Here is a 27,258-nt window from a genome sequence, read left to right on the forward strand (position 1 = left end):
ATCACACCATCCATCCAACGATATCGATTCCGCACCTCCAGCCGCAAATCAATCGCATGGAGAGCGGGACAGTATGCCACACTGTCTTTCGAAGACCAGCTTGACATGGGCTATAGCCATATGCGAGAGAATGATCCGACCAGTTTGAACGATGACTAGACCTCCGCACCAGCCCGCAAAGCCCAAAGCCCAACCCGCCCCAACCCGCAAATGGGCTGGGCTTTGGGCCCGGTCCCTGGGCCCATCGGTGGCTATGGGCCTAGGGTAGAAGCCCACTGGGCTTTTATGGGGGCCCAATGGGCTTCAAACAATACAAACATGCTAATGCTTGGCAGATACATAAGTAATGCAGATTTTTCTAGTATTTCTAGGTATTTAGATTACCCCCTAAATTGACTACCTATAGGTGCCTGAAATGACTGAAATAACTGAAATGACTGAATTGACTGAATTGACTGAATTGACTGAATTGACTGAATTGACTGAATTAATAAATTTGAGATTTATGAAATTTGAGAAAAACGTAAATTAATAGAAAGATGCACTAACTTCTCTCCATGTGAAATATATATATTTGCACATTAATTCTCTGTCACCTGTTGAACCCCCGTATTAGGCTAGATCAGGGCCGGCGCCGAGATCTTCCGCGGTAAGTATACAGACTCAAACATGTGTAAAGAACAGACATTAATCAGCAGGTTTATGAGTGCCAAGACTGTATTTATGCATACAAATGGGCTTTAATGGGGGCCTCATGGGCCCCCATAATGGGCCATGGGCTTGGTTGGGCTTCGAAGGTAGGGCCCAACCAGGCCCATTGCGGAGGTCTAACGATGACTACGTTCGGACCTTTACTGTATCTTCGTACCCCGGTCGCGATATGCCCGATGATCAATTCGAGATTATGGTCCGACGACACGGACCCGTAACTAAATATCTCTCTCAAGTTAACGAGCGGGCCGGTGTGGAAGTCTCACTCAAAGGATTCGGTGGAAGCTTCCATGTGTCCACCGAGTCCATCGCCCCCTACGTGGCGGGTGGTATTGGGATTACGCCCCTCCTCGCACAACTTCCAGACCTGGAGATCTCCAAGCTGCGACTATTTTGGTCGATTTCAATCGATGATTTGGGACTGGTACATGATACTTTTCAAGGATGGCCTCAGTTGCCCCTGTCAACGACTTTGTTTATCACGCGCGATGTGGAGCTCGATGGAGCCGATCGGCAGATGTGGGACGCCCTTCAATCGTCTGGGGTGCAACTGATACGACGACGGATGCAGGCCGAGGACTTAGACCTCGCGCTAGCAGATGTGTGGTATCTCTGTGCCGGCGTGGCTCTGAAGCGGATGATTCTGAATTGGCTAGGGGGAAAGACAGTGATCTATGAGGATTTTAACTATTGAAGCCCGAGAACAGCTTGAAACCTATCAGAGACAAAAGCCAGAATATGTAGATTGAAACTGCACTGCCGCAGATATAAATAGCCATGACGCACTCCAACGTGCCGAGTGGAGCGCCGATCAGATGTGTACCTTTTGTCGGGGCCTTTCGCAGGATTGCATTCTTGCATCTACAACCTCTTCGCATCGAAAACCATGCGATCAACTTCCGTCAAGCCCTCGGCATACCCGCCGCTGCCATTCCACATCATTCGCTTCCTGATCTTCCTCTCCTCCGTGGTTGTAGGCGCGATCCTAGCCGTATTTACCTACCACCTCCACGCCGATGGCTACAAACTACCCTATTCATTCCTAGTGGTGAGTCTAAGTTCACAAACCCCAATCCAGCCTCAAAGAACAAAAAACTAAAGAGATATTCAATCCAGCTCTTCGTCTCAGCCGGCCTCTCAATCTTCAACATCCTCCTAACCTCCATAATCCACTGCAGCCGCGGCCTCTCCACAAAAGTCTCTCTCGCCCTCAACATCCTCCTCACAATCCTCTGGGCCCTCTCCCTCGGCCTCATGAGCTGGAGCCTCGCCCACACCATCACAACCTCCTGCACCGCCAAATACTGGGGTCCCTCAACGGGAATCACCGTCTGCCGCTCCTACAAAGCCCTCTTCACATTCAACGTGCTCGGCCTCTTCAGCTACTTCGCCGCCATCTGGCTGGACGTCATCGTCCACCGTCGCCAGACCCGTCTCGGGGTCTACAACGCCATGGATTCGCAGCCGGGGCTGGACGACTCGGGCGCGTTCGATGTCAAGATGGATGAGCGGCATAGCGAGTCGATGCCCGCTATGCATGATTACGAGAATGTGCCCCCGACGGGCGCCCATGCGGACGGTCGGCCGGATTACGGGCACAATTTGGAGTATGCGCATGCGGGCGATGCGCAGGATTATTATGATTCGGCGCCTGGGATGAGCCACCGTGGTGCGCCGAGAGTGCGGTTTAGTGCGTTGGAGCAGGATGGGCAGCAGAGGCAGGGGAATACGGGGTATGATCCTGCGATGTATCGTTAACGATTGAATGAGGGGTTTTTGTTTCGGTTACTCTCTTTGTCTTTTTACTTCGATGACAGCAGGCGAGGATTTCATGACATTTATCTGGGCGCATCTCATGATTTGATAGGGCGTTTTGGGATGATGACGCGGAATCTGCATGGCGTTCTCGGGGATCAATTACTGGGATATGTGGTATTTAGAGAAACAAAAAGTACGGGGATCGCAGATTGTGCGAGAAATCCAACGACTCTGTTTCATTTAGGGTTCGTTTCATATAGATTAAAAACAAAAAAAAGATCCTTAGATCGGCTGCGCTCACGAAGCAAATAACCATCCAAATCGTAAGATAAGATGAGATGAGACAACACCGACAATGAAGCCGCAGCGAGGCGAAGATTCAGGAGGTATTTTAAAAAGATCAAAGAACGACAGCAGTTTACATGATGACCTCGTTAGAAACATCCTATAGAATAAGTTAGTCAATGGCCACACAGAGAGAAAAAGATAACATACCCGCTTGAGTTCCTTGTAAGGAAGACACACGCAGTTCTGCACGCGGACCTCGTCACCGACACCACACTCCTTGCCAAGAATGGTGATGCTCTGCACCTTGACACCCTGCTTGACAATGCTGGTGGAGTGGCTGCCTACGGGGATAGGAGTGCCTTCCACGCGAGCCCAGGCACCGACACGACTGCTCCAGCCGATGATCGAGTGCATGACGCAGGCGTCGTGGCGGATCTCGGCGTCCTCGAGGACGATGGAGTCCTTCACACGGGCGCCAGCACCGACCACAACACGTGGGCCGATCGAGACGTTCGGGCCAAGCTTGGCGGTGGGGTCGACGGAGGCAGTGGGGTGGATGTAGACCGGAGGCACGATGGTGGCAGAGGGGGAGTGAGTTCAGGCGACTCGGCCTGGAATGCCTTCTGGAGGTAGAGAGCGTTGGCGGGCACAGCAGAACCAGCGGTCTTGATCTGGCGCCAGAAGTCCTTGGTCTCGTGGACAAAGAAGCGGTTGCTGTCGGCCAAGTCAGAAAGGATATCTTGCTCCAGACGGAGGACCGAGGTCTTCTCGGCGTCCTCGTCGTCTCCGGCAGCGATGAAGGAGGCCTCCAAGTTGTCGGAGGAGGGATAGGAGAGGAGGCGGGGACGGGTGGTGCGGCGCTTGATGGCGCTGCGGATGGCGGGGAAGATGCACTCGGTGGCGAAGAGGTAGACACCGCAGTTGATCAGGTTGGAGATGTGCGATTCGGGCTTCTCGACGTAGTGCAGCACACGCTTGGTGTGCGAGTCGGACACGATGCATCCGAAATTCGTTGCGGTCTCATTCGACACTCGTGTACCCAAGATCACAGCCTCGGCGTCCTTCTCATCGAACAGGCGCTCCATCTCGCCAAGCGGGAATGAACAGCAGACATCGGCATTCAGCACGAGCAAGCGCTCGGGCTTGCCCTTGAGGATCGCATCACGGAAGTGGTACAGCCCACCTGCAGTGCCCAACGCTGTGTACTCTCGCAAGTAGATGATGCGGAGCTGGGGGTATTCCTTCGAGGCATCCTTGATGAAGTCCCGGAACACAGTCTCGTCGTAGTATCCGACCAAAATCACTTCGCGAACATCGGGGACCTTTGCCACCGCCTTTAGACAGTGGTGGATGATGGGGTGGCCGGCGACTTCGAATAGGGGCTATCGGAGGAATTGCGTCAATTTTGCTCCAGTGTAGATCCTTACGATCAAGAGAGCGTGCATTACCTTAGGCACATCGAGCGACAATGGGCGGAACCGAGTGCCTCTTGAGGGGCCACCGACCTGTGGACAAGGTGTCAGTAATTGGGGTTACCACAATGACTCCCCTCACTCACCAAGATCACAGCCTTGGTGGAAGCCTGGGGGTTTCCCGCATTGGTACGTGAAGCATGATGATTAATATGCAAGGAGATGCGAAACTTGAAATCCTTAGGAACAAAGACAAAGGGACTCTGGAGCTCTCAAAAAAGCGCCAAGCCGACCCTTTCGGTGGGGGGAGCCTCACCTGACAACATTTTACTCTTTTCGGCTCAGCTCTCGATGCTTCGAGGGTTGGAGGCCTCTTTCTTTCTGTTGTTTAATCTCAATCTAGATTCTACATGTTCCACGCTCACAAGAGCCATATAATACGTGGAATGGTCTTTTTTTTTTAATGTTCAAAGACACCTCAAGTCGCTCCAAGAATAGGTATAGAAGCCTGGCAAACCAAACACATTCTGGTATTTTGAAGTCTCATACATGGTCAGTTCTCGTCATGAATGGATTCTAATCTGTGCGCTTTTTTTTTGGTATTTTGTTCAGCTGTTCAGCTTTCCCTTTCATACGCTCACTTAGAATGCAACCATCAAGAAACACCGTTGCCCGGTGTAGGTACCTAGTACACATTGTTGAAAATCCACTCGGGCGCCCACACACTTTGTACGGCCATTTCAAGCCCACCATTGACCAATCCACAAGCAAGTACAAGTAGTAGAAATCATAAAGACCGCAAAACCTCCATGGCAAATCACCAATCAACCTTCATGTCCATAATATCCGTTCCATTCCACTCTTCAGTCTCCACGTCCGCATCTCGGACAGAGTCCAGCCATTCCTGTGCTTTCGAGAACTTCTCTCGCTCTTTCAGCAAGACAGCACGCCGTTGCTGGCGCTCTGGATCCTCGGTCATCAGATCAAGGCAGCGCGCACGGCCTAGCTGCCCAATTAGCAAGGTCATTCATCATCCCATTCAATAGACTATACTGACCATTGTCACCGAAGATTTCCAGATCATCGCGAAGAGTGTTGACAAGACTAGCTCGACAAATCCGGAACAACTTCATGTGCGTAGACTGACACAGCACATCCAGGAAACGAGAAGATGCAATGTCGTAGTAGGCCAACGAACTCTATAACCGAAGTTAGTAAACTCCAGAATGCCTCCAGAATGCCTCCATGATGGGACTTACGGCCATCATCTCAATCTCTTGAGAGTAACGGTCTGGTCCAAGCTCTTCCGGTTGAAGCTTTCTGACTTTCTCAGCGATCCTTTCGTCGCTAATATCATGCCCCCGGATTTTGAGCCAGCAGATAGCCCGTGCGTAGAAGCGACGGTCCTTCAAGCTTCTCAACGTCTGTTCCATCAGTGCTTGATGCTGTCCCTGGGCCATCGTGAAGGGAGCCTCGTGCTCAGACTTGCAGTAGTCCCGCACCATTTGCCAGTGATCATTCCGGACAACACCCAGGTAGTCCTTCAGGATCTTATTTACCTTCTGGTACAATCCCGTCTGATGATACTGGGAGAATTCCTCCTCCAGAGCTCCAAGAAGCATGCTCTGCACCAGGTGATGTGTAGCTTTCACAAAAGACTCCATAAGCTTTGCCCAATGGGCGACGACCCCTTTGTTGAGGTTTTCAATGGCCCTGGGGTCGAGCTGATTAGGTACTCCAACTGTGTTCGAACGGATCTTCAACTCTGTAAGTTGTTCCAAAGTAAATTTGGCGGCTTTCGAACCTTCAAAATGAGATGTCGAGTAAGGAGTCTTCCTGGGTGTCGCTGGCTCCGCTGCAGAGTTGGTACTCGCTGGGGCCTTTCGTTTCTTAGGCGTAGAGCTAAAGCCCACAACCATTTCACAATCCGAATCAATGACTTCAGCAAGGTCCTCGTTATCCTTTTGTGCAGTGACGTCCAGGGTAGGACGGGTCCTCGCAAGTGCGGTCTGGAGGTCCATGACGATGCGATTCCACTGCTCTTGCAGTGGCTTCCTTCCAGATGGACCGTGTTCAATGCTAGAATTGCCATCGAACAGTTCATGAATGCTTCTTTCTAAGTCCGCAGTCTTTCCCCAAAGAATTCGCTGCACATCCTCCGTAGGGGGATTGGGCAAAGTCTTAAGTTCCTCGTCAATCGTTTTTGACTTTTCATCAACCTGAGAAATTATGTGAGGCAAAGAGCCTAGGATCTGCCGCATAAGGAGCTCAGACAGTGCTGACTGAAGCCTCCGGGTCCCAAAGCGGTCTTGGAACGCAATCATATCCATTTGCCAGAACTTCGTGGCGAAGAAGCTCTCCTCCTCTTGTCGAGCTTGCGCATGACTGACAATTGGGTCAGGATTATTTCGAATTACATAGTAACCATGACCAAGTTTGAACTTGTTTCCTTCCAAGATCTCATGCCACTGGTCAAAGGCCTCAGCGGTAGGTCGACGATCGGGCTTGGTCAATACTCCAAGGGTACGCTCCTTTGCTCCTTTGATATTGCGGACAAGTCGAGCAGCACTAGAATTCGTTGCATCGTCTGTCATGGGCAAGGTCAGGAGTACAATGCAGTGCTCCTGAGAGACATAATCCTTGACGAGGTTCTCAACCAGATTGACAAGGTAGGCCTCGTTGTCCTGCTCAGCTTGACTTATCACACCCGGGAGATCGTAAAATGAAAGATTTGGAAGGCCCGGACCCGAAATATCCAAGCGCACTGCGTTGGGAGAAAACTTCACTTGCGGCCTCTGCGACATATCCGTGATTTTATCAGGAACAAAGTCTTGGGAATCGACGGTTGGGCTGAGAATGGCCAACTGAGCACACCAGATTGCCTTCTTGATTTCGATCTTTTTCATCAAGGTCGCAAAATATTCATCGTCTTGACCTCCAAATGCTGTCCACGGCCCGAGTGGCTGAGACTTCTTGGGAGCTGTAACTCGCTTCGGATCGAAGATGTAACGGCGGGAAAGGTGAATAACACATTTCCATCCTTCATCGCTCTCTGTAAGATTGATTTCCAGAGGACACCGAGTACAAGTGCCTTCAGATCTTGGAACCTTGATCTCTGAGATGCCCTCAATCAGGGAGCTTTTCCCGGTACTCTGGTCGCCGACGACGCATATCTTTGGCAGCGTTATCTTACTATCTTCAATCCCCAAGTGGCTGAGGTCCTGAATCTTCTTAACTAGATTCTTCATGGACAGAGTAAGCTCGTCAAGGGTATCACCGGGAAGCGATTGGTGCCCATTCAAATCAGACTGGCTGCGGGGGACAGACATCGGGGCAGTCAGCTCGGCTGGTGCGACGAAGAGGTTAGTTGACACGAAGGAAGCTGCTTTGGTAGGAGGAGCTAGACTCACGTGTCACTGGATCGGGTTCCGACTTTGGAACGCGGGGAGACATCTTGCTGGACATTATGTGGGCTCTCTTCAGGAAGACAGATATGCCAACGAGATGCGTGATTAACAAAAGGTGATGGTGGACCGAGTAGGAAGGAAGGGTGTCGATAGAAGACAAAGATGATGGTTAGGATGAAGAGTAGGAGGAGGAGGAGGAAAATGAAGAAGAAGAAGAAGAGCAAAGAAAACGAGATGTGCTGGAGACTCGGGTACGTGACAGCAGAAGATGAGATTAAAAATAGTCGACACCAAGTAATTGCTGCGCACATTTCTGTATTGCAACGAGCCTCCATATACGCTCAAGCCTAACTGTTGAACTACCTAGGTAGCTATCTATCTCGTCGACCCCGAATAGTCTTTCCTAGATGTCCATCTCTAATAACGCCATCCAGCTGGCAAAAAAGACTATCGTTTCTGAAACGCTGTCAGATGGTTCACATCTAGAGAGAGCCGAAGTTAGAGCGCATGGTATTGTGAATCTATCGAAGGCAAGAACCCTTCCCACTTTAGCCAACTATAACCCAAGGGATGGGGGATGCAGAACGGTAGGATCTCACTTTGAGGAATTCCAACACCACAATGGATAAATGGTTCTTCGCGTTCTAATTGAAATCCAGGAACATGATATGTGTTTGCTCCATTGGCCTACGCCTCCGAGCTATTCAAGTTTTGTTGATGTTCATATATGAATCACTGTTGACACCCATTGCTAAGTGTGATCCTTGTCAGCTGGGCCCCCTATAAAAAGTCGTAACGATGATCTAGAACCCAAAAGCAATAACCTGAGGTAGATACAGAAACATCACAGGAAGAACATGTATAACACAGAAGATACCCACGATACAACTGGCAAAACGGAACGGCATCACGCCAGTTGAAAACCCATAGGCAAATAGTACTTTGTGTGTAATTGGGCGGTAATCCCAACCTTCATCTCGATTCTCGAAATCATCAAGCTCGTCAAATTTTGGAACAGAGTCCAGGTGGAGTGGGGCTGGAGATGCAGTCAATGCATATTGATTGGACTGGGAACTGGAGGTTGACTTCTCATCATCTTCGGGATCAAGTTAACGAGACAGCTTCGTGGATAGACAAGGCCGTGGTGTAATGCGGCAACTTACCGGAGTTGATATGCTCGAGGATAGGAAGAAGTGGTGAGGCCAACAATACAACGGACATGACTTGCCCGAAACTCCATTCTCCGTTCCTCGATTCATCGGGTCGCATTTCTATGAACGACCGTACCACATTACAAGTACCCCACACATAAGCAAAACACAACCAACTCACCTAATCAAAGTCACCATTGAACTTTGCAGTATTGTTATATATCTTGATAACTTGCTTCGAATAATAGTGAAGTCCATGCGCCGAGAAAAAAACGCGCGCTCAAGAAGGCGGCTAGAAACGAGCGATAGCACAGTAGACGTCCAAGGCTTTGTATCTTGCCATTTTGACAGCAGTTTCGGAAGATGATTTTCAGAGCATTTCGCCCGCGAAGGCTAAGCCAAGTCCTACTCTGACCAAATACCTTGGCTGAGAAGGCTGAATGCAATGTGACAACTCGTGAGGCAACCCCAAAAATGATTACCGTCGCAGAGATCAGCGCCGAGGAAGAATCTATATTGATTTCCATTTTCAAGGGGGACCTAAAAATAGCAAATCACAGCATCGGTAATCTCATATTGTTTATTCGACGAATCCGCTTTGAGCTGGTAAAAAAGCCCGACAACCACAAAGATTGCCAAAGCGCCCATGGCAACCAACCGCCACAAGCGTTCTGGAAAACGCCTTGTCTATGTGATATATACTACTCCACCAAGCCAAATCAGACATCCATGGATGGTTTCTTAGGTTGGATAAGGCTCACTATACCCGTGCGCTAAAATCCTAGACAACTTCTAGTACTATGAAGAGGTGCATGCTTTATCGCTGAAGTAAGCAGTAAGTCACTAGGTGGATGTGCCAGATAGTAACGATAGAGCAGCTGAAGGTATACCGAAGTCAAATATCTTCTCTGACAGATCATGATTAAACCAAAAGGATTTGCCTCGGTGCACGTTAATATTAATCCGGAAAGCTCTGTCGCTGTTAACTGGACCAGTCATTTATGCATGCTAGCTACCTTGTAACATGGGACATGGAAATCGACAAATAACACGATCCACGTGTAGTGTTGTTCTTCTCCAACAACCAATATCATGTACCCGTGAACTCTAAAGGCTAAAAAATTAAGGTTCTTACCGGCTACCTTGTGCTAACCAATGATCTCAATAGTTGATCGAATTCTATCAGACAGACTGGCCAATATATCGTAACTTGGTGTCACTTATCTAGCTGGTAAATACATTTATTAATCCCCATGACGAGCCGGTCTCTGTCCGCACCAACTAGTTTGGCAAGAAAAAGTCAAAATTGGTAAGGTTCTGGGCAAGACGGACGAAAGCAGCTGAAACACTGACAAGGCACAGAGGCTCATGTTGGGCTCAAGCCCTTAGTTGGATAGATCTCCGCTAGAAGCTACCATTGGATTCTTTCAGCGGCAAAGAATTTGGTTTCGCCTAACAAGATTGAGGCAAATGTGGTTAGAAATGATGAGTTTATCGAGATTTTTCGGAGTCATTGAATCAAGCCGGTTCCTACTATGCTAATTAGGGTCATGAGGTCATGAAACACGCATTAAGATTAAATAACAGAGAAAAGCCTCTCAAACTCGGTCAATCGTATGATCGCATCACGCAAAAAAGAACCTGTGAACAGAGTAGAGCGTAGAAGGGAAAACGTAAAATCTCAGCGCCAAGATAAATTATCAAGCAATACAGGGATACGGCAATATAACCACGATATAAAGCCACATAATAGGTATTCTTCGCGATCTCCACACAGAAGCCACCACAGAACTGGACAATAATCACCGCCGTGTGTACTATTGGATGGCAATACCAATTTAGTCCTAGAGATTTAAAGGAAACAACATGTGTGTTGTTAAAAGACGAATGGCCTGGTTTTGTGCCGGCTTAGATCCTCCGTACGCCTTGACAGGACATGATTGTACAGGATTATGGATAGTCCTTGCTACATGAGGCAAAACTTGTCCTTACTTCCTTGATTGCGGATTCATTATTCAAAGAGATCCGCGTCATAGATAGCTTCAAGACTAATTCTCAATATTCCTAGCTCGCTATTCCCTTACAACGACCAACCCCCCAGGATCTATAGATCGGAGTTGCTGAATCTGGCATGGCGGGGTAAAGCCCCACTACTTGCCCTAAGCCCTACATCCCGATTGAGTATTCGTGGGCTCTGGACGGCGAGAAGGGACCACTCGAGTCGGAGCAATAGAGACTGATTAAATCCATATCGGTGACACCTATCTAGCTGTACAAGTATATCTTTGAGCACTGTACTCGAAAATGAGTCATTATGGATAGCTTGGAATGGGGTAGAGCAATGGTCCAATCACAAAGAATGCCGATCCCGCCCAAAATTTCAAATGTCCCTCTTCATCCCACCATCCCACTTTTGTACTCTGTAACCAAACATCATGGCGGATTCCAACCCAATTAAGGAGGCCGAGGTCTCCATGGCCAACCTTCTTCTCGACGAGGTCACCGGTGAAAAGGTGTCCAAGACTGAGTTGAAGAGACGCCAGAAGCAGCGTGAGAAGGATGCCAAGAAGAAGGAGAAGGAAGCTGCTGCTCCCCCCAAGCCCAAGAACGAAAAGAAGAAGTCTGACGAGGAAGAAGAGGCCAACCTGACTCCCAACGTGAGTACTTTCGCTGCTTGGAAATTAAAGGACGCGGGTCATGTCAACGAACGGCCGCACGGGTGCGCTCTGCGCAAGGTGGGGCAATGAGAGCTGATCAACATGTCATTCCAGCAATACTTCGAGATTCGCAGCAAGAAAATCAACAAGCTGCGCGAGACCAAGCAGCCGGATCCTTACCCTCACAAGTTCCAGGTCGACACCGACCTCCGCAACTTCGTCAAGGAGCACGCCGGTCTCCAGAAGGGCGAGCAGAAGCCCGAGATTCCCGTTCGCATTGGTGGTCGTATCTACACCAAGCGTTCCGCTGGTAACAAGCTGATCTTCTACGATATCCGCGCGGAGGGCGTTAAGGTCCAGGTTGTGTGCCAAGCACAGTTCTCGACTGGCAAGCCTTTCGAAGAGCAGCACGAGCTCCTTCGCCGAGGTGATATTGTCGGTATTGTCGGTTTCCCTGGTCGCACTAACCCTAAGAACCGTGATGATGGTGAACTTTCCATCTTCGCTACTGAAGTTGTTCTCCTGGCCCCTTGCCTGCACGCCATTCCTTCCGAGCACTACGGCTTCCAGGATAAAGAGCAGCGTTTCCGCCAGCGCTACCTGGATCTTATTATGAATGACCGCTCGCGTACTATCTTCCGCAACCGCGCTAAGATTGTCAGCTACGTCCGTCAGTTCCTTGATAACCGCGACTTCACCGAGGTCGAGACTCCCATGATGAACGCCATTGCCGGCGGTGCCACCGCCAAGCCCTTCATCACTCACCACAATGATCTCGATATGAACCTGTTCCTTCGTGTGGCCCCCGAACTCTACCTCAAGATGCTGATTGTCGGCGGCATGGAGCGAGGTATGTTTTCCCACATTCTGTCCCTTTTCTGAGTATTCTTTTACATCTTTTTCTTTTTGCTAACTTCATGCGCAGTGGTAAGGAACCTTTATCTGAAATATAAAACGATAAAACCTGGTCGGCTAACCCCTTTTTCCCGCAGTACGAGATTGGCAGACTTTTCCGTAATGAGGGAATTGACCTTACTCACAACCCTGAATTCACTACTTGCGAGTTTTACCAGGCCTATGCTGATGTGTACGACCTCATGGACATGACCGAGGAACTTGTTTCTGGTCTGGTCAAGCACGTTACTGGCGGCTACGAGACCGTCTTCCACACTCAATCTGGTGAGACTTACAACGTGAACTGGAAGGCGCCGTGGCGACGAGTGGAGATGATGACTGCCTTGGAGGAGGCCTGTGGCGAAAAGTTCCCTCCTGGTGACCAGCTGCACACCAAGGAGACCAATGAGTTCCTGAAGCGCATGCTGAAGAAGATGAAGGTCGACTGCTCGGCTCCTCAGACCAACGCCCGCATGCTTGACAAGTTGGTCGGTGAATTCATTGAGAACACTTGCATCAACCCCACTTTCATTACTGGTCACCCCCAGATGATGTCCCCGCTGGCCAAGTACCACCGCCAGAATGCCGGTCTTTGTGAACGTTTCGAGGCCTTTGTTTGGTAAGCACTCATTAATTCCATGCCAAGTTACGTCTCAAACTAACTCTTTACAGCACCAAGGAGATTATCAATGCTTACACCGAGTTGAACGATCCCTTCGACCAGCGTCTGCGTTTCGAGGAGCAGGCCAACCAGAAGGAACAGGGTGACGACGAAGCTCAGATGATCGATGAGACATTCTGCCAATCTCTCGAGTACGGTCTGCCCCCGACTGGTGGTTGGGGTATGGGCATCGACCGTTTGGTCATGTTCCTCACCGACAACTACAGCATCAAGGAAGTCTTGGCCTTCCCCATGATGAAGGATGATAAGACCGCTGCCGACCCCAAGTCTGCCGCCGAAGTTGTCGGAATCGAGCCTGTCCCCGAGGAAGGAATCCGTATGTTGTTAATATCAGCTAATCTCCACGAGCCGGTCTCACTAACGATGAATCTACAGCCCACAAATGAATAGAATGACATGAGTCTCCAAAGAACGGATATTATGCTATGGATATGTCTTGCGCCTTGAGTTTGACACGCGATTTTCTATTCTGATAAATACGAACTATCAAATAGGAATTCAAGGATATCTCGGCCATTACAGCCATTTCCAAGACAAATTATTATTCGTAAATCACGAAGCTCAGTAAGAGAACAGGCATCTCTTTACCAGTAGGTAAACATAGGCTATGAAGTAAACGCCAATACTTAGGGCTAACACGCTTGCGATGTTGAGCGAATATTCACCCCGGGCCAGCTGTTCGACTTAGTCCACGCATAGCTCTTATGCTATCCAGGGTTCCTGGATGTCTGTTTGCTTGTCACTTAAGCGGCACCTTCCCTCAAACTACCAGAAGTCGTCCGATCTCATCAGACTATATAACAAGGCCCAGCTCAACTTACATCTGAGACTTTTCATCGACCCCAAGCCTTTTTATCTACACCATTCCTTCTACTTCATATTTCATCATCATCGTGTTCATTCATTTGATTCATATCGGTATCTGCTTTAGAATATCTTTAAGCAAGCAAGATTGTTGGCATCATGGTTCGCAATACTATGCCGCTTCCTCGCATCCCAGACCTGAGTCTCCCATCTTTTCGAGAGCTCGACGAGTCTATCGAAGCGAACAGACAGAACCATCCTCGCCCTTCTGGTCGTTTCACGAATAACGTGTATGAGGGAAGAGGCAATAGCCTCTCGCCATCACCTCGTACAAGTACCCTTCCTAACCCATGTCCACCCTATCCAGTTAGGGGATGGCACATCCCGCCTGACCCCAGCCAAAATGTTTGTATCCATCTATCTCGCCCGTGGGATTTCCTTCTAACCTCTCGCCAGGCCTTCCGGGACCGGTGGTTCAGTTCTCCAACCGTGCGTCCGCATCGACGATACATATACAAACTGGTCATCATAACTAACGATCAAAAGCAGGACCCTGCAGGAGCTTTCCGACCTGAGATGAGATTTGCTGGGAATAGAGGTAAGAACGCGACAAAAGCATGTCCCATCTTGAGGCAAAAGTCCTCCTTACCAGAACATCCTACAGACCTACCTCTTCCCACCTCTGAAACCCTCCCCCTACGCCCGAGAGTAAGCAAGGCATCCCCAACCGACACGCAGTCCACTCTCAGTTCCGCGCAGAGGATCCTGCGCGAGCGCATGTCCTCGAGCTCCCGGACACCCTCAACACCTGAGGTCTCCCCCAATCCCCCTCGACCAGCCCTAGGGGATCGAAACCTACCGAAACCCACACTCCCAGCGCGCGAACCCAGGGACGACCCAGTCCCAAGCGGCAGAGTCCAGAGACGCCGAATCGGTGTTACATTCTCTGAAGTAGCCGCCCACACAGCAAAGTGCGACGAATGCAACAAGCGCAACAGGAACGGCATGTCGCGGTGCCAGACCTGCGGCTGGCAACTATGCCGAAAGTGCCAGACAGACCGCAACGGAGACCGCACTCACGGGTCTATTGGAGCAACTCATGTCCCTGAGGGAGGCTATACGCCACTGTCTCCCGCTGCGAATGCAAACGAGACTCGACGTGCGGATTTCGATGAAGATGTGAGGGCTGCGCGAACCCTGCTTGAACTTGGATCTTTCGGTAACCGGACTCCTAGTGCCGCCGGTAGTGTCAAAGGCAATGAAGCTCTGGAGATGCCGGCTACTCGCAGCCAGTTCGAGCGTCCAGTCGATGCAGTGTCGCCTGACTCTGAGATGACCTTGTCGATTCCTGAAGAGGGGGTTTGGCCCCAGGGTGGTGATGATGATGTTATCCCTATTGGTGCGGATGGTCTGCCCATTGGATATGTCATCACCCGTCGTAACCCTGTGCGTGCTGCTAGACCCTCGACGATGGCGGAGTAAATTGATCTGGATCTGAGGAATTTATGAGACGACGATAATCTGGCGACAATCTGGAAAGTGAATGTCAGGAAATGATGGGGAGGAAGTGAGAAATTTGGGAACATTGAGGAATTATGGGCAAGCCATTGTCTTGCTTGGCGGAGTACTGGAACTCGGTTTGGAGTTAGGTACAAGTCAACCAATAACGTTCTTTTTTTTGCGATAGATGTGTTTTTTTACAATAAATCAGGAGTAATGCTAGTTATACAATAAGGCTCGATGAATATTCGAGCCAGCAGATGAATGGAGATGGTATCAAAGCCCCAAGGCGATTGATTGATTGACAATCGGTCCCGGTCAACATATTCGTACATTTGAGAGCTAACTCGTTTAGACTCTCTTCACAGCAGAGGCAGCAGAGCTAGAAAGCTGTTGGGAGCGGGCTTTCACGGCCATCTGCAACAGCTTAGCTGTGCGCGATGGGTTCCAGACTCGGCTACCCAAGATCATGACCCAAGTAAGGAGGAACAAGCTACCAGCCTGGTGGGCGGAGGCAAGGGGAGTGGGGACAAGGTAGAGGAGAGTACTGATACCAAGGCCGACCTGGCAACAGGCAAACGCAAACACACCGTGGACACCCTTTCTGGCAGGGGCCGGTAGGTAGCGCTTCATGGTGGGCGAGCGGCGAGTGTAAACCATCAAAGCGCAGATGGCGGTGAAGGTGGACATGGCAAGGATACGGTGATCAAGTTGGACAAGAGAAGGGTTCTCAAGCATGTTGCGCCACCAAAGATCAGAGCGGTCCTCGTGGCGGGAGTAACGGGCGTCAAACAGCTCCTCACTGGGAGGTGCCAGTCCTTTGCCCATGAAGGGGAACTCGTTGTAGATCAATCCAGCATCAAGACCAGCGACAAGACCACCGGAAACGACAGTCGTGAAGACCAAGAGAGCGATACCAGCGACTGAGCGGCGGAAGAAGGCCAGCTTCGGGTCACGCAGCGCATCCAGCTGCTTAATTCCAGCGGCTGCATCAGCCATCAACCGGTGGGACCGCAAGATGGCAAGACCATTCCACAACATCGCGACATAGCAAGTGAATGCAGCAGCCAAGTGAGCGGTCAAACGGTACTGGCTCACTCGAGGGTGACTGCCGGGGGCAAAGAGGTCATCCTTCAAGCCAGACTTGACCATCCACCAGCCCAGGAATCCCTGGAAACCAATAAGACCAGCAATGCCGAAGAGACGCAATGCCATGGGCGTGGTGACCTTCTTTTTGCGACGAAGTAGACTGCGGGGAGCACAAACGAGATTCCGACAAATCGGCCCCAGAGCCGGTGAATCCATTCCATATAGTAGATCGACTTGAACTCAGAAAGGGTCATGTTGGGGTTAAGTAATTGGAATTCGGGGGATGCGCGGTACTTTGAGAACTCATCCTCCCAGTCTGCGGCGTTCATAGGAGGGAGGGAGCCGGTAACAGGTCGCCATTCGGTAATACTCAATCTGTGGCAAAAATTGCCCTGTCAGCTTCTGAGGCCCCTATATCAGACCTTAAGGAGGCCAAGCAATAAAGCAAACGTACCCAGATTCTGTCAAACGTGTTAAGCCACCGAAGACCACGATACCGAAAACACTAGCTGCGCTGCCCAAAAGCCAGTAGGCAACGGCCTTGTCGCTGATTTTGGGGAAGCTCGATTTGGCCTTCGCAGCACCCTCTTCGATCGTCTCTGCAACTGCTGGTGCTGCATTTGATCGCTTGATGCTAGAAGTGAAGAATTGGCGTTTCGGATCGTTCAAAAGAGCCGATTGGATCTTGCTGGGCTGACGTGACGGGATGCTGAATTGGCGGATCGACTTGGCTACGTAGCCCTGATTTCGGATACATTGACGGGATGTGAAGAAATCTTTGGCCAGGCGAGGCGCAACGCTCCGCCATAGTGACGCAGAGCTCCCTAGAGAAGCCATGATTGAGAAGGCGACGAGTGCACGAAGAAAGTTGCTTGAGTTCGGAGAACGTACGATATCGCGGAATGCCCACGGACCAATCAGCGGCGGAGCATTTGTCGGAGTTGAATAATCTTGGAACGCTGTGGTATCTCGAACACAACTGACTGAGTTACATTAATACCCGAGACATTCTAGCCAGCTAAACCGTTCTATTGACAATCGACCCCGAATATCCATGAAAGAGCCAGAGTGAAGTTGATGTTTAAGGCGGTAACACCTCGGGCATTGTTATCGCCGCAGCTCCAACCGTCCGCATTGTATTGATCTGCATCCACTTGACTATCTTCTCAGCGCAGTCCAACATGTCCTACGCCCTGGAGTCAAAGAAGCGAAAATTCCATCGTGTCCTCGAATCGCTATCGAAACCTTCTACGCCTGATAATGCGCCCAAACCAGCCCCTGTGGCGCCTGCGACAGCGCGAGACCGTCTCTCCGCTCACCTATCGATCAAGAAAGTCCGCTTGAGTAGTACCGATCGCTCGGACCTCACAGCAGTGCGCAACTCAATCCAGAAGATCACCAGGCCAGCCCACCGAATAGCCTCCGCAAGCTCGAACAAGCGCCCTACGTTTGTCCCTTGGGATCGCGAACGGTTCCTTGAGCGACTGGAGACCTTCCGCCGCGTCGACCGATGGACATCAAAGCCGTCCCCGATCAATGAAGTGAAATGGGCGAAGCAGGGTTGGATATGTACAGATGTCATGCGTGTCACCTGTGTGAGCGATTGTGGCGGCGCGGTTGTTGTGAAACTCCCTGACGAGATAGACGAACTCGATGGTTTCGACATTGAGAAGGTGGAGGAGCGCAAGGAAGTCCGTGAGTAATCCAGCGCATGTACCGCCATAGTCGAATGATGGCGAGAGACTAACCTACGCATGTACAGGCGCGAGACTGGTGGACGAGTATGCCAAAATGCTAAGTAGTGGTCATGGCGAAACCTGCCCGTGGCGGAACAAAAGTTGCGATGGTAAGTTTTGATCCAATACCGACCTTCCTTTGGTCCCAATACTAACATTTATTCAGCTACTATCCAGCATCTCCCTTTGACCAACTATGATACTGCCCTAGCAGGACTGCATCAGCGCTACACGAATATTGCGAGGATGGGCGATAAATTGCCGGCCGACGATATCGTTCAAACACCAGAGGGACTTGACCTCGACGCTCTCATCAAAGGACTCCCTAAGGAATGGTCCAAAGAAATTGAGGAGCCTGTTGTCTCTGCCAATGGAGAGACTCAGGCTGGGAGCGGTGACAACCAGGAGTCAGCAGAAATACCCCAACCCATGAACCGGGTGGCCCTCGCATTAGCGTTGCTCGGTTGGAATACTGCTTCCGATGGAGCTGCCGGGCTAGTAGAATGCGGTGCCTGTTTCCGTCGCCTAGGGTTATGGATGTATAAACCCAAAGACAATGGAGACGTGACCGTCTACACTTCCCTGGATGTTGCCAATGAGCACATGGAATATTGTCCCTGGATCGAGAAAATAGCCCAGAGCGGCACTGGTCGACCCAACGAGAAGGTGGCGGAACTCCGCGCTGGATGGCAGATCGTCGCCGAGGCCGTAAAGGTCAAACACCGTCGCAGAGTTCGCAGTATGGCTTCCACAGACACGTTGAGGACGGAACCGGGAACACCAGTTGAGACCGCAGATGAGGAAGAAAATGCGGATGCGAAGAAGAAAGCAGACCGTGAGTGGTGGGCTAAAATCCGACGGGTGAGACAAGTTTTGACAGCCAAGTCGCCCAAGCGGAAGGCGGTTTTACCTGACTTGCCTCATTGAACTCACATCCTAATGATCTCCATTTCTATTCAATATTACGTTAATTGGGAAAGCTGCTTTTGTTGAGTGTACATCTTTCAGCGACTTGTGTCTATCAGTTAGCTTCAATCATGTCTTTGCGAGACACGATACTTCGCAATAATGAATTTCAATCTAGATTTGCGACTCTCAACCAGGATTCTTTTGAAAATGTCTGCTCACTAAGCATGTGTCGAAAGACGAAATCCAAAGAGCAATGTAGCTAGATGTCCAAAGTAGATCGGAGAAGAATTAGGGTTGGTTCTGAAAGCTCTGATTGGCCGAGACCCGGAGCTCATTAGACCTTCTTCGAACCTCAGCCGGCTTTACTCTGACTTCCACAACTCCCAGAGCGAGGCAAGATTTCTGAGACCTTGACTTAATATTCTCTCTGTCTTCTACGATTTTACTCTATCCAAGGAAATTATCTCGTTTCCCTTCAAACAGCTACGACCTTTTTTTCTGCCAAACCACTTCTTTGAACAGTTCAGATCTTTGGGACTAAAATCAGTGACCTCTCCCCACGTCGCCATGGATCATTACAACGGAGATAGTGCCCAATATGGAGCTTCTGGACACTCTGCAGCCTACTCACCTACCCGCACGAATACCACACACCCTCCAGGGGATTCCGGCAGACACAGGAGCGCCGAAGGAGACAGCGCGGCGGACGGATCGAATCATTTATCAAGCGCTGCATCAAAGCGCAAGAGACTCCAAGAGAGACATCAAGCCCTCCGGAAACGGGGTCGAACTCCACCATCAGTATTCTCGCGACGCAATCGTTCCCGCAGCCCAAATGACGCCGCGCCACGCGAAGACCGACGCTCTAGATCGCCCCTACAGCCACGCCGTTCTCCTTCCCCCGAAGCACCGCGGCAACGCAAGAGACCGGGTGGTGGAGCACGGCAGGGACTTGTAGACCGCGAAACACTACGACGCAGACAGGAGGAGCGCGAACGCGCAGAGCAGGATGAAGCTATGCGGAATTCCCACCAGCGCGGAGTTGCGGACGTGGTTAGACAGCACTATAATGCGGTCCCCGAGAGAGGACGTGAGTGGCGCAAGACAGAAAGCAAGATCAAGGGGCTTCGAAGCTTCAATAACTGGGTGAAGAGTACTTTGATCCAGAAATTCTCGCCTGATGAGACGTTCACCGCGCGATTTGATGACACTAAGGACTGGGCGGATGATAGCCAGGGGCCGCCGCCTGCTGCGGATCACAAACTTCTTGTGCTGGACTTGGGTTGTGGCAAGGGTGGTGATTTGGGCAAGTGGCAGCTGGCGCCTCAGCCAGTTGACCTCTACGTTGGCCTTGACCCGGCCAATATTTCGATTGATCAGGCGCGGGGTCGGTACGAACAAATGCGTTCGGGTCGAGGCCAGCGAGGCCGTCGGCCACCCCAGCCAATCTTCCACGCTGAGTTCTATCCAAAGGACTGCTTTGGCGAGTGGCTGGGTGATGTCAGCATCGTCCAGCAGGTTGGCATCGACGCCAATGCCGGGCCGGGTGGATCTATCATGGCCTCTCGCTACGGCGGTGGAGGCTTCGATATCGTTGCAGCTATGTTTACTATTCATTATGCGTTTGAGAGTGAGGAGAAGACACGCCAGATGCTCAGCAATGTCGCAGGTTGCTTGAAAAAAGGTGGTCGTTTCCTTGGTGTCTGTCCCAACTCAGACGTCATCAGCAGCCGCGTGTCTACCTTCCATAAGGAGCGCAAGGAGCGTGAGGCTGTCAAGCCTGCTGAGCCGGAGGGCCCCGAGGATGGTGAAGTCGAGGAGGATGAACGGGCCCAGTGGGGCAACGATATTTATCGTGTTCGCTTTCCTGGCCCAACCCCCGAGGATGGAGTCTTCCGCCCCCCTTTCGGATGGAAGTACAGTTACTTCATGAAGGAAGCAGTGGAGGAGGTTCCTGAATACGTCGTTCCATGGGAGGCTTTCCGAGCGTGAGTTCTGGCCGTTGTCACCTTTTGCAGCATAGTGCTAACTGTTTACCCAGCCTCACCGAAGACTACAACCTTGAGCTACAATATCGCAAGCCGTTCTTGGATATTTGGGAAGATGAAAAGAACCACCCAGAGCTGGGTCCGCTCAGTGAGCGGATGGGCGTAAGAGACCGCGCAACTGGTGCTTTGAATATGACAGAGGAAGAAAAGGAGGCCGTCAGTGAGTATTTCATCGGTCTACGTTGTGGAGTTCAATCACTAACAAATCTTGTCCCTAGGTTTCTACCATGCCTACTGCTTCTATAAGGTTTAGGCTGTTGTCAAAGCTTTTCCAATGGTGGTCAAGAGTTGAAAGCAGCATATTACACCCGAGATATCTATCTCATTGTCTATATACTCAACTCGCCAGCGCTTCGCATATGTATCATTGAACATGTAATTATTCCCTCCAATACTAGAATAACCCAAAAACAAGCCTCTATGAACGTATCCCCATTTATGACAGCTCCATTGAAACAACCCCGATGGTACAACTACATCCAAATATCCGATTCCCTCCTAATATACACATCCTGCTGCTGAATCTCTACCACATTCCCATCAGGATCCATAACTATCAAAAACATCTCAAACTGGGTGTGACTGGTGCGTCGAAGATATTGCGCATATTGAGGATGTTGTCGTAGAAGCTTTTCATGGCGGGGAGGTTGGTGGTTAAGAGGCTGATGTGGTTGAATGCGAAGCCTTTTGGTCTGGGGCTGGGCCTATTGTGAAGGGGTTTGAGGTGTTGGCATCGAGACTGGTGGGATTGCAGGCTTGGGTATGGGCTGCGAGAGGATAAGGGGGATATAGTAGAGGCCTGGGAAATACGTAGTCGAGGTACAGAAATTGGGGGTTGGGTATTCAAGTCAATTATTGTATAGCGGGCTATAGTTCGAGATATATTCTTCTTTGCAGAAATTCTAGCGCTTTTAGATGTCTTTTTTTGCCAAGAATCGTATTTCCGGCCTGAACATTAAAAGCATGATGTAGTTGGATTCTTAGCCTTGAAGCTTCAGATTCCTGAACTTGTTGCTTACCCTCGATTCCGCAAATCAGACAATGCGCTGCTCGGATGAGTGGGGGCTGCGAGCAAGGCTAGCTTTGAATAGGACTACCTGGCGATCTCGCAGGTTGGCTGTCTTGCAGGGTTCAGGGTGTCTTAGAAACAGAGGGATGCATGTGTTGTCTATTTTGCGGTCTGACATGATTTGTGTGGTGACATTGCATAGGAGCTGCGGGTGAGCAGCCACTGGCGTCTCTTGGCGATGTCCAGCTCTCGAGACCTTGCTTCTTTCGTTTAGGTACTCATATCTTGCCGCTTTTTGATCATGGGGTTTCAACGCGCTCGGTATTTATCGCTATGAAACAGCGGTAAAAAGTCTGCCAGGGGTGTTACCCATTCCTCTCCACGCCACCTATGCGGACATCTGCATATACTTTATCCAATCTCTCGAATGTCTGAAGTAGCTTGGTCTCGGAGGGAGTTTCTTCCCTATGAAGGTTCCCCGCGCAATTGGATATACGCAGTTGGGTTCTAAGTAGGGTTGCCTTCTATGTTGCTGATATCTCCTACAGACAGATGGGCCCCAGATGCTTGGAGTCGATGGTCTAGGATTATGGTGAACTAAGAAATTGACCTCGTAGTGTGTGTGAAGCTGTATAGCGCTCAGAGGTTGGTTTCAATTGAAACGGAATGAGCTACCTGTATACGTCTGATTTTAGCTCGCTCTGGACGCCGCTCATTGCTGTGTTGCAAATCATAGCTCCTGAAAGGCTGGGTATAGCGATGGAACCGTGCACCGTACTTTGCTGCAAAGTCAGGGCCTTGCCTTCTGCATAAAGCCAGTATACGATCAAGTGGACATATCCCAGGTTCTATTTACTCACACGATAAGCTCAAGTGCATCACACCCATGTCCCTTTGCCATCTATGGTCAAGTTAGGCGAACTGGGTCGAAGTTCTACCTATACCACTACACGCGTGCCTTCCTTAATTGCTTATTCCTCTTTACTTGTCTTTTACCTTGCTCTGAGATAATCATTAACTCTGTGTTATATCGGAAGCTAGATAGTGTCAAGTTTGTATTCTCGTCGCTTTGAAATATTGTAATAGATCCTATTCCTTCCGCTTCCTTTTTATAAAGAAAGTTGCTTATTTACGTTAGACTAAGATCATCAAAAGCTGATCGGCTGATCTAGATATGATATAATATTACTTTGACGATATACATTTGGATGTATACCTCTTACGTAGGCCAGGATACGACGACCCTATATCCATGGATCATCGTAAAGCGCAAGGTTGAATCACGCCAATTTATCCTTTTCAGGACCGGCGGAGCATTGCACTTTTTGAGACGCGGTAAAAGATTGTGATGACTCAATAATAAAGCCTCTCTCCATTCCACCATTCTGCGCATGTGAAGACTTTCTTTGTAACTTCGATAACATCTATCTATTGAACCCGCCAACATGATCGGAAAATATACGACTTTGTTCGCCTTGGAAAATTACAGACACTCCTCAGATATCGATGGAACAATTTACCACGGCCTATTCGGGGGGTACAATTCCAGCCTCCTCATCGATCTAATTTGGGCTGAAACTTGTCTCCGCACAACTATCCAACGAGAAGAAGCGTTGACCAAGAAGAAAAGAGCTACAGAAAAGGCCCTCATTCTCGATATCAAAAGCTCCCAACTCGGCACGCTTGAAGAGGAATTGATAAAGGTCAGAACTTTACGTTCCCATTACGAACGCAATCTCTACGAACAGGAGTCTATGCTCCCTAGAACGTGGTTGAGAAAGGGCTACAATTCGGTGAAGCGCAATCCTGCCTGGTATCTTCGCAAGGAGCTTATCGATGACTGTATAGGCAAAGGTGGCTGCTGTAGCCGGGGTTGTGGATGCTGTGAGACACGTCGATTATCTGCCGGGAAAGGGAGAGGGAAAGGGATTGGGCACTGTACCGCGGAGTGTATATGTTGTATACATGACCGGGGATGCGAGTTTACGGCCAAAGAGAAGAAGGGCTTTGATGAGAGATTCGATCGGATGCTTCGATCTGACAATCCTGCTTTTCTTTTGAAGATGGCAAATGCCTATTTTTCACGACCTCTTGTGTGGAAAGGCAAGGCCAAGGGGAGGTTCATTAAGGCCTAGTTCTAGGTTCATCATTTGAGGATTGCTTTGAACAGTGTTTCTGTTGTCATTTGGGAGTTGCGTGTTGCTCGAATACATCATTTGGTACCCGGATTTTCTTTGATGCTGAAGTACATGTCCATCAAGAATGGAGAAACCTAACAAGGATCAACTATTCAAGTCTTAGATTGGGAGAACAGACATTTGATATACTTGCGATGATGCATGGGGGTATGAATGGATCATCATTGGACGAATATGGAATATATGCTCCAAACAACTGGCTGTACTTCACGAGGTCCACTTGGGCACTTTGTCCGCCGCTGGAGCGATAAGGCTTATCGTCGCTATAACCCCGAACAGGATTAGCGTCATCGCGTCTCGCGTCGGGATTTCGAGATGCGCTTGGTTGGACTTTCTTTGTCAACGACGGGAGTCTGAATTCGAGTCAAAGCATCAGAGCCCGAGTACTGCGAATCTATCTATCCCAGGATCTACACGACCTCAACTTCCCAAAATGATGTCGGCAACACCAGGCCGACGGCATCCAACATCATCTCAATCCCACCCTCAATCACAATCACGGAGACGAAGCACAGCCCGCAGCTCAGACGCAGAAGAAGTATCTCTACCACCATACCAACCCCCCGAGGCACCCCTCACACTTGACAGCCAGCGCCAAATCGCTGTCCTCCTCTCATCTCACCACCTTCGCACCCTCCGCACCCACCTCGAACACGCCGCCGAGAAACTCACACATTCAGGTGGCGAAGTAAATGAGCGCCTTTGTGATGCGCGGGCCCGCTACGAGAAATCCAAGGAAGTGCGACGGCGTCAGGGCGATGAGACCGTTGACGATGATGAGGGGAATGAGGAGTACCAGCGGCTTGCCGAGGCGGAGGCTCGAGTTGATGCTGTCAGTGCGCGAATGGAAGAAAAGACACGATTGATTGTCGATTCAGAACTCAAGTTACAAGGTTTGACGGAGGCGATGACCCAGATTGAGGGGGAGGCGCTTGAGGCAGTCAACGCCGCTCTGGGAGTGAGACAAACCCGCCAACAACGGGCAGTGCAGAGAGCCGATGCTGGCGATGATGCTGATGGGGAAGACCCCGAGGATGGAGACTACGAAGATCCTGCTGAGCGAGAGGCCAGAGAGCGCAATGCGCAGAACCCGCCCAGTCGCAAACTAGATGATAGGTTGATGGAGGGAGTGCAGAAGTGGAATGCGCTTTCTTTGACTGAGAAGTATGTCATTTGGCTTTTGCTTCGGTTGTCATTACTATACCATGGTTTGCAGAAACTGACAGCTATGACCTAGATATGCCAGCAATAACTCTTACATCGGTTTCTACCGAATGGTACACGACTCCAAGTTCCCCGGCGACGATGTACCGCCTCTCCCACACTCATCTACATGGTTCAACCACATGGAAGATATCAATGCACGATCAGGGACTTCAGTACGCACGCGCAACCGGAACCGGGACCCCTCACCTGCCGACTCCGATGACATTGCCATTGAGCGTGAGCGGGTCTCCCTCAAATGTCCATTGACTCTAACTCCCTACGTTGATCCCGTGACCAGCACAAAATGCCCCCATAGCTTCGAGCGCACAGCCATCATGGACATGATCACTCGCAGCAAAACGACCATTGCACCCCCAGCGTCTCGCCGAAACCAGCGCCGCATTCACATGGTCAAATGCCCAGTCTGTTCTATTCCGTTGACTGCGGATGATCTGCGGCCCGATCCCGTTCTACTGCGACGTGTGCGTCGCGCGCAAGAGCTGCAGGAGCGCGAAGATGAAGATGATCACCTCGAAGGAGATGGTCGAAAACAAAAGGACCGGTCTACCAACATTACTTTGGCTAGTGATGGGGAGAGCGATGACGATGCCATGGATGTTGATGCGCCTCCCACCCAGCGTATTAAGCCGGAACCGCTTAGTCAAGCTGCCGATGCTGTTGAATCGGATTTCGATGATTCAGATGACGATGCCGAGAGTGCGGATGCTGAGAATGATGGTGAGTTGCCAAACGGGAGGAATCGGGAAGAATATAATAACGAGGAAGACGATAATAACGGATCAGAAAATGCAGAAGAGGACGGAGAACAGCCTGGCGTGAGCCAAGGCAATGAATTGGAGGATGCAAATATGGAACACGCAGAGGCGGAGAATCAGGAAGAGGAGGATGGTAATGTGCAAGCAGATGTGGAGGGAGGCGAAGAGCAGGATGGTGAAGCTGAAACCGAGAACATGCACGAAAACGCCCCAGATGCTCCGAGCAAGCAAGGGGAGAGTGACGAGGATGATGGCGAGGACTCCGACACTGCTACTGATAGTGATAGTGATATTTCGACCCAGGTCAAGAGTGAGTCAGAGGATGAGGCATCGCAAGCAGGAAGCGACAGTGATTGATATGACACCGCCCAATTCCACTGTTTTAATTGATGTTTCGTTCCCTTACACCGAGCAAATGAAACATTCCGAACCAATGATCTGCGCTGGACGTTGTAAGATCCTCGACAATCGACCGCTGACTGTATCCGTGCTACCTGGACAGGGAGCTGCGCTCATATAGTATTGTGTAAGGAGTCTAGGATATCCGGAAGACATGGTTACCATGCCATTGCAGAAGTACGTACGGAGTAGTAAACCGAAGAGATTCAGATCTTAAACATCCGAAAAGGAGATAACGCTAGGCTCCATGTGGTCTCCCCGCACCCAATGGCTTGGCCCGTGGAACGGCAGCCAATCAGCGTCGGGTGCTTCCCGTTAGCGTGGACGGGCTAGACCCTCTTTGGTCGGCTAATCGCTTCCAGCAGCCCCGACATTTGATTGCCCATTCCTCCCTTTTCCTCTTTTTTTCGGCCCTTTTTTTTCCTTTTGAATGTGACTCTAGTGGCCAATGTCTTCAGCCAAACAGATAGCCGAAGCCATAGGAGTAACCCTGATGACCTGCAAATACTACATCTCCCCCGGTCATTCACACGCGACAACCCGGTTTGGCGGCCCAGATCAAAGAAACAGTACCATCAGGGTGTAACACTGCTATCAAAGCGTCCGGTTTGTATTGCTCCCCGC

The 27,258-nt window shown here is 50.3% G+C and overlaps 11 protein-coding genes across 11 annotated transcripts; 7 read left to right on the forward strand and 4 right to left on the reverse strand.

The window, feature by feature from the left end:
• Positions 1-880: 880 nt before the first annotated feature.
• On the forward strand, positions 881-1,405 carry N7457_008070 (Riboflavin synthase-like beta-barrel; the record flags this gene model as incomplete). The annotated part of the gene is made up of 1 exon (XM_057179113.1): positions 881-1,405. One exon carries the CDS (start codon positions 881-883, stop codon positions 1,403-1,405), a length of 525 nt encoding a protein of 174 aa, XP_057027499.1.
• A 192-nt stretch (positions 1,406-1,597) lies between these two features.
• N7457_008071 (uncharacterized protein) lies at positions 1,598-2,469 on the forward strand (the record flags this gene model as incomplete). The annotated part of the gene is made up of 2 exons (XM_057179114.1): positions 1,598-1,759; positions 1,828-2,469. 2 exons carry the CDS (start codon positions 1,598-1,600, stop codon positions 2,467-2,469), a joined length of 804 nt encoding a protein of 267 aa, XP_057027500.1.
• A 418-nt stretch (positions 2,470-2,887) lies between these two features.
• On the reverse strand, positions 2,888-3,171 carry N7457_008072 (uncharacterized protein; the record flags this gene model as incomplete). Its single annotated transcript, XM_057179115.1, has 2 exons — positions 2,888-2,914; positions 2,965-3,171. The coding sequence occupies 2 exons, from the start codon at positions 3,169-3,171 to the stop codon at positions 2,888-2,890; spliced, it is 234 nt and encodes a 77-aa protein (XP_057027501.1).
• Positions 3,172-3,221: 50 nt separating this feature from the next.
• On the reverse strand, positions 3,222-4,495 carry N7457_008073 (GMPP-alpha family protein; the record flags this gene model as incomplete). The annotated part of the gene is made up of 4 exons (XM_057179116.1): positions 3,222-4,139; positions 4,185-4,262; positions 4,316-4,432; positions 4,463-4,495. 4 exons carry the CDS (start codon positions 4,493-4,495, stop codon positions 3,222-3,224), a joined length of 1,146 nt encoding a protein of 381 aa, XP_057027502.1.
• A 491-nt stretch (positions 4,496-4,986) lies between these two features.
• On the reverse strand, positions 4,987-7,634 carry N7457_008074 (putative dynamin GTPase; the record flags this gene model as incomplete). Its single annotated transcript, XM_057179117.1, is given in 4 exon segments — positions 4,987-5,171; positions 5,227-5,368; positions 5,429-7,569; positions 7,580-7,634. 4 exon segments carry the CDS (start codon positions 7,632-7,634, stop codon positions 4,987-4,989), a joined length of 2,523 nt encoding a protein of 840 aa, XP_057027503.1.
• A 3,528-nt stretch (positions 7,635-11,162) lies between these two features.
• N7457_008075 (lysine--tRNA ligase KRS1) lies at positions 11,163-13,350 on the forward strand (the record flags this gene model as incomplete). The annotated part of the gene is made up of 5 exons (XM_057179118.1): positions 11,163-11,384; positions 11,499-12,234; positions 12,310-12,311; positions 12,377-12,897; positions 12,951-13,350. The coding sequence occupies 5 exons, from the start codon at positions 11,163-11,165 to the stop codon at positions 13,348-13,350; spliced, it is 1,881 nt and encodes a 626-aa protein (XP_057027504.1).
• A 573-nt stretch (positions 13,351-13,923) lies between these two features.
• On the forward strand, positions 13,924-15,246 carry N7457_008076 (uncharacterized protein; the record flags this gene model as incomplete). Its single annotated transcript, XM_057179119.1, has 2 exons — positions 13,924-14,362; positions 14,429-15,246. The coding sequence occupies 2 exons, from the start codon at positions 13,924-13,926 to the stop codon at positions 15,244-15,246; spliced, it is 1,257 nt and encodes a 418-aa protein (XP_057027505.1).
• Positions 15,247-15,615: 369 nt separating this feature from the next.
• cox15 (cytochrome c oxidase assembly protein cox15) lies at positions 15,616-17,190 on the reverse strand (the record flags this gene model as incomplete). The annotated part of the gene is given in 3 exon segments (XM_057179120.1): positions 15,616-16,513; positions 16,531-16,728; positions 16,808-17,190. 3 exon segments carry the CDS (start codon positions 17,188-17,190, stop codon positions 15,616-15,618), a joined length of 1,479 nt encoding a protein of 492 aa, XP_057027506.1.
• A 344-nt stretch (positions 17,191-17,534) lies between these two features.
• On the forward strand, positions 17,535-19,016 carry N7457_008078 (uncharacterized protein; the record flags this gene model as incomplete). The annotated part of the gene is made up of 3 exons (XM_057179121.1): positions 17,535-18,048; positions 18,116-18,199; positions 18,256-19,016. 3 exons carry the CDS (start codon positions 17,535-17,537, stop codon positions 19,014-19,016), a joined length of 1,359 nt encoding a protein of 452 aa, XP_057027507.1.
• A 549-nt stretch (positions 19,017-19,565) lies between these two features.
• abd1 (mRNA (guanine-N7)-methyltransferase) lies at positions 19,566-21,299 on the forward strand (the record flags this gene model as incomplete). Its single annotated transcript, XM_057179122.1, has 3 exons — positions 19,566-20,986; positions 21,040-21,206; positions 21,265-21,299. The coding sequence occupies 3 exons, from the start codon at positions 19,566-19,568 to the stop codon at positions 21,297-21,299; spliced, it is 1,623 nt and encodes a 540-aa protein (XP_057027508.1).
• A 3,387-nt stretch (positions 21,300-24,686) lies between these two features.
• On the forward strand, positions 24,687-26,592 carry N7457_008080 (SUMO ligase MMS21; the record flags this gene model as incomplete). Its single annotated transcript, XM_057179123.1, has 2 exons — positions 24,687-25,417; positions 25,491-26,592. 2 exons carry the CDS (start codon positions 24,687-24,689, stop codon positions 26,590-26,592), a joined length of 1,833 nt encoding a protein of 610 aa, XP_057027509.1.
• Positions 26,593-27,258: the final 666 nt, after the last annotated feature.

Source organism: Penicillium paradoxum (genome assembly GCF_028828445.1).
Source record: "Penicillium paradoxum strain IBT 22861 chromosome Unknown utg000007l_segment0_segment0, whole genome shotgun sequence".
NCBI lineage: Eukaryota > Fungi > Ascomycota > Eurotiomycetes > Eurotiales > Aspergillaceae > Penicillium > Penicillium paradoxum.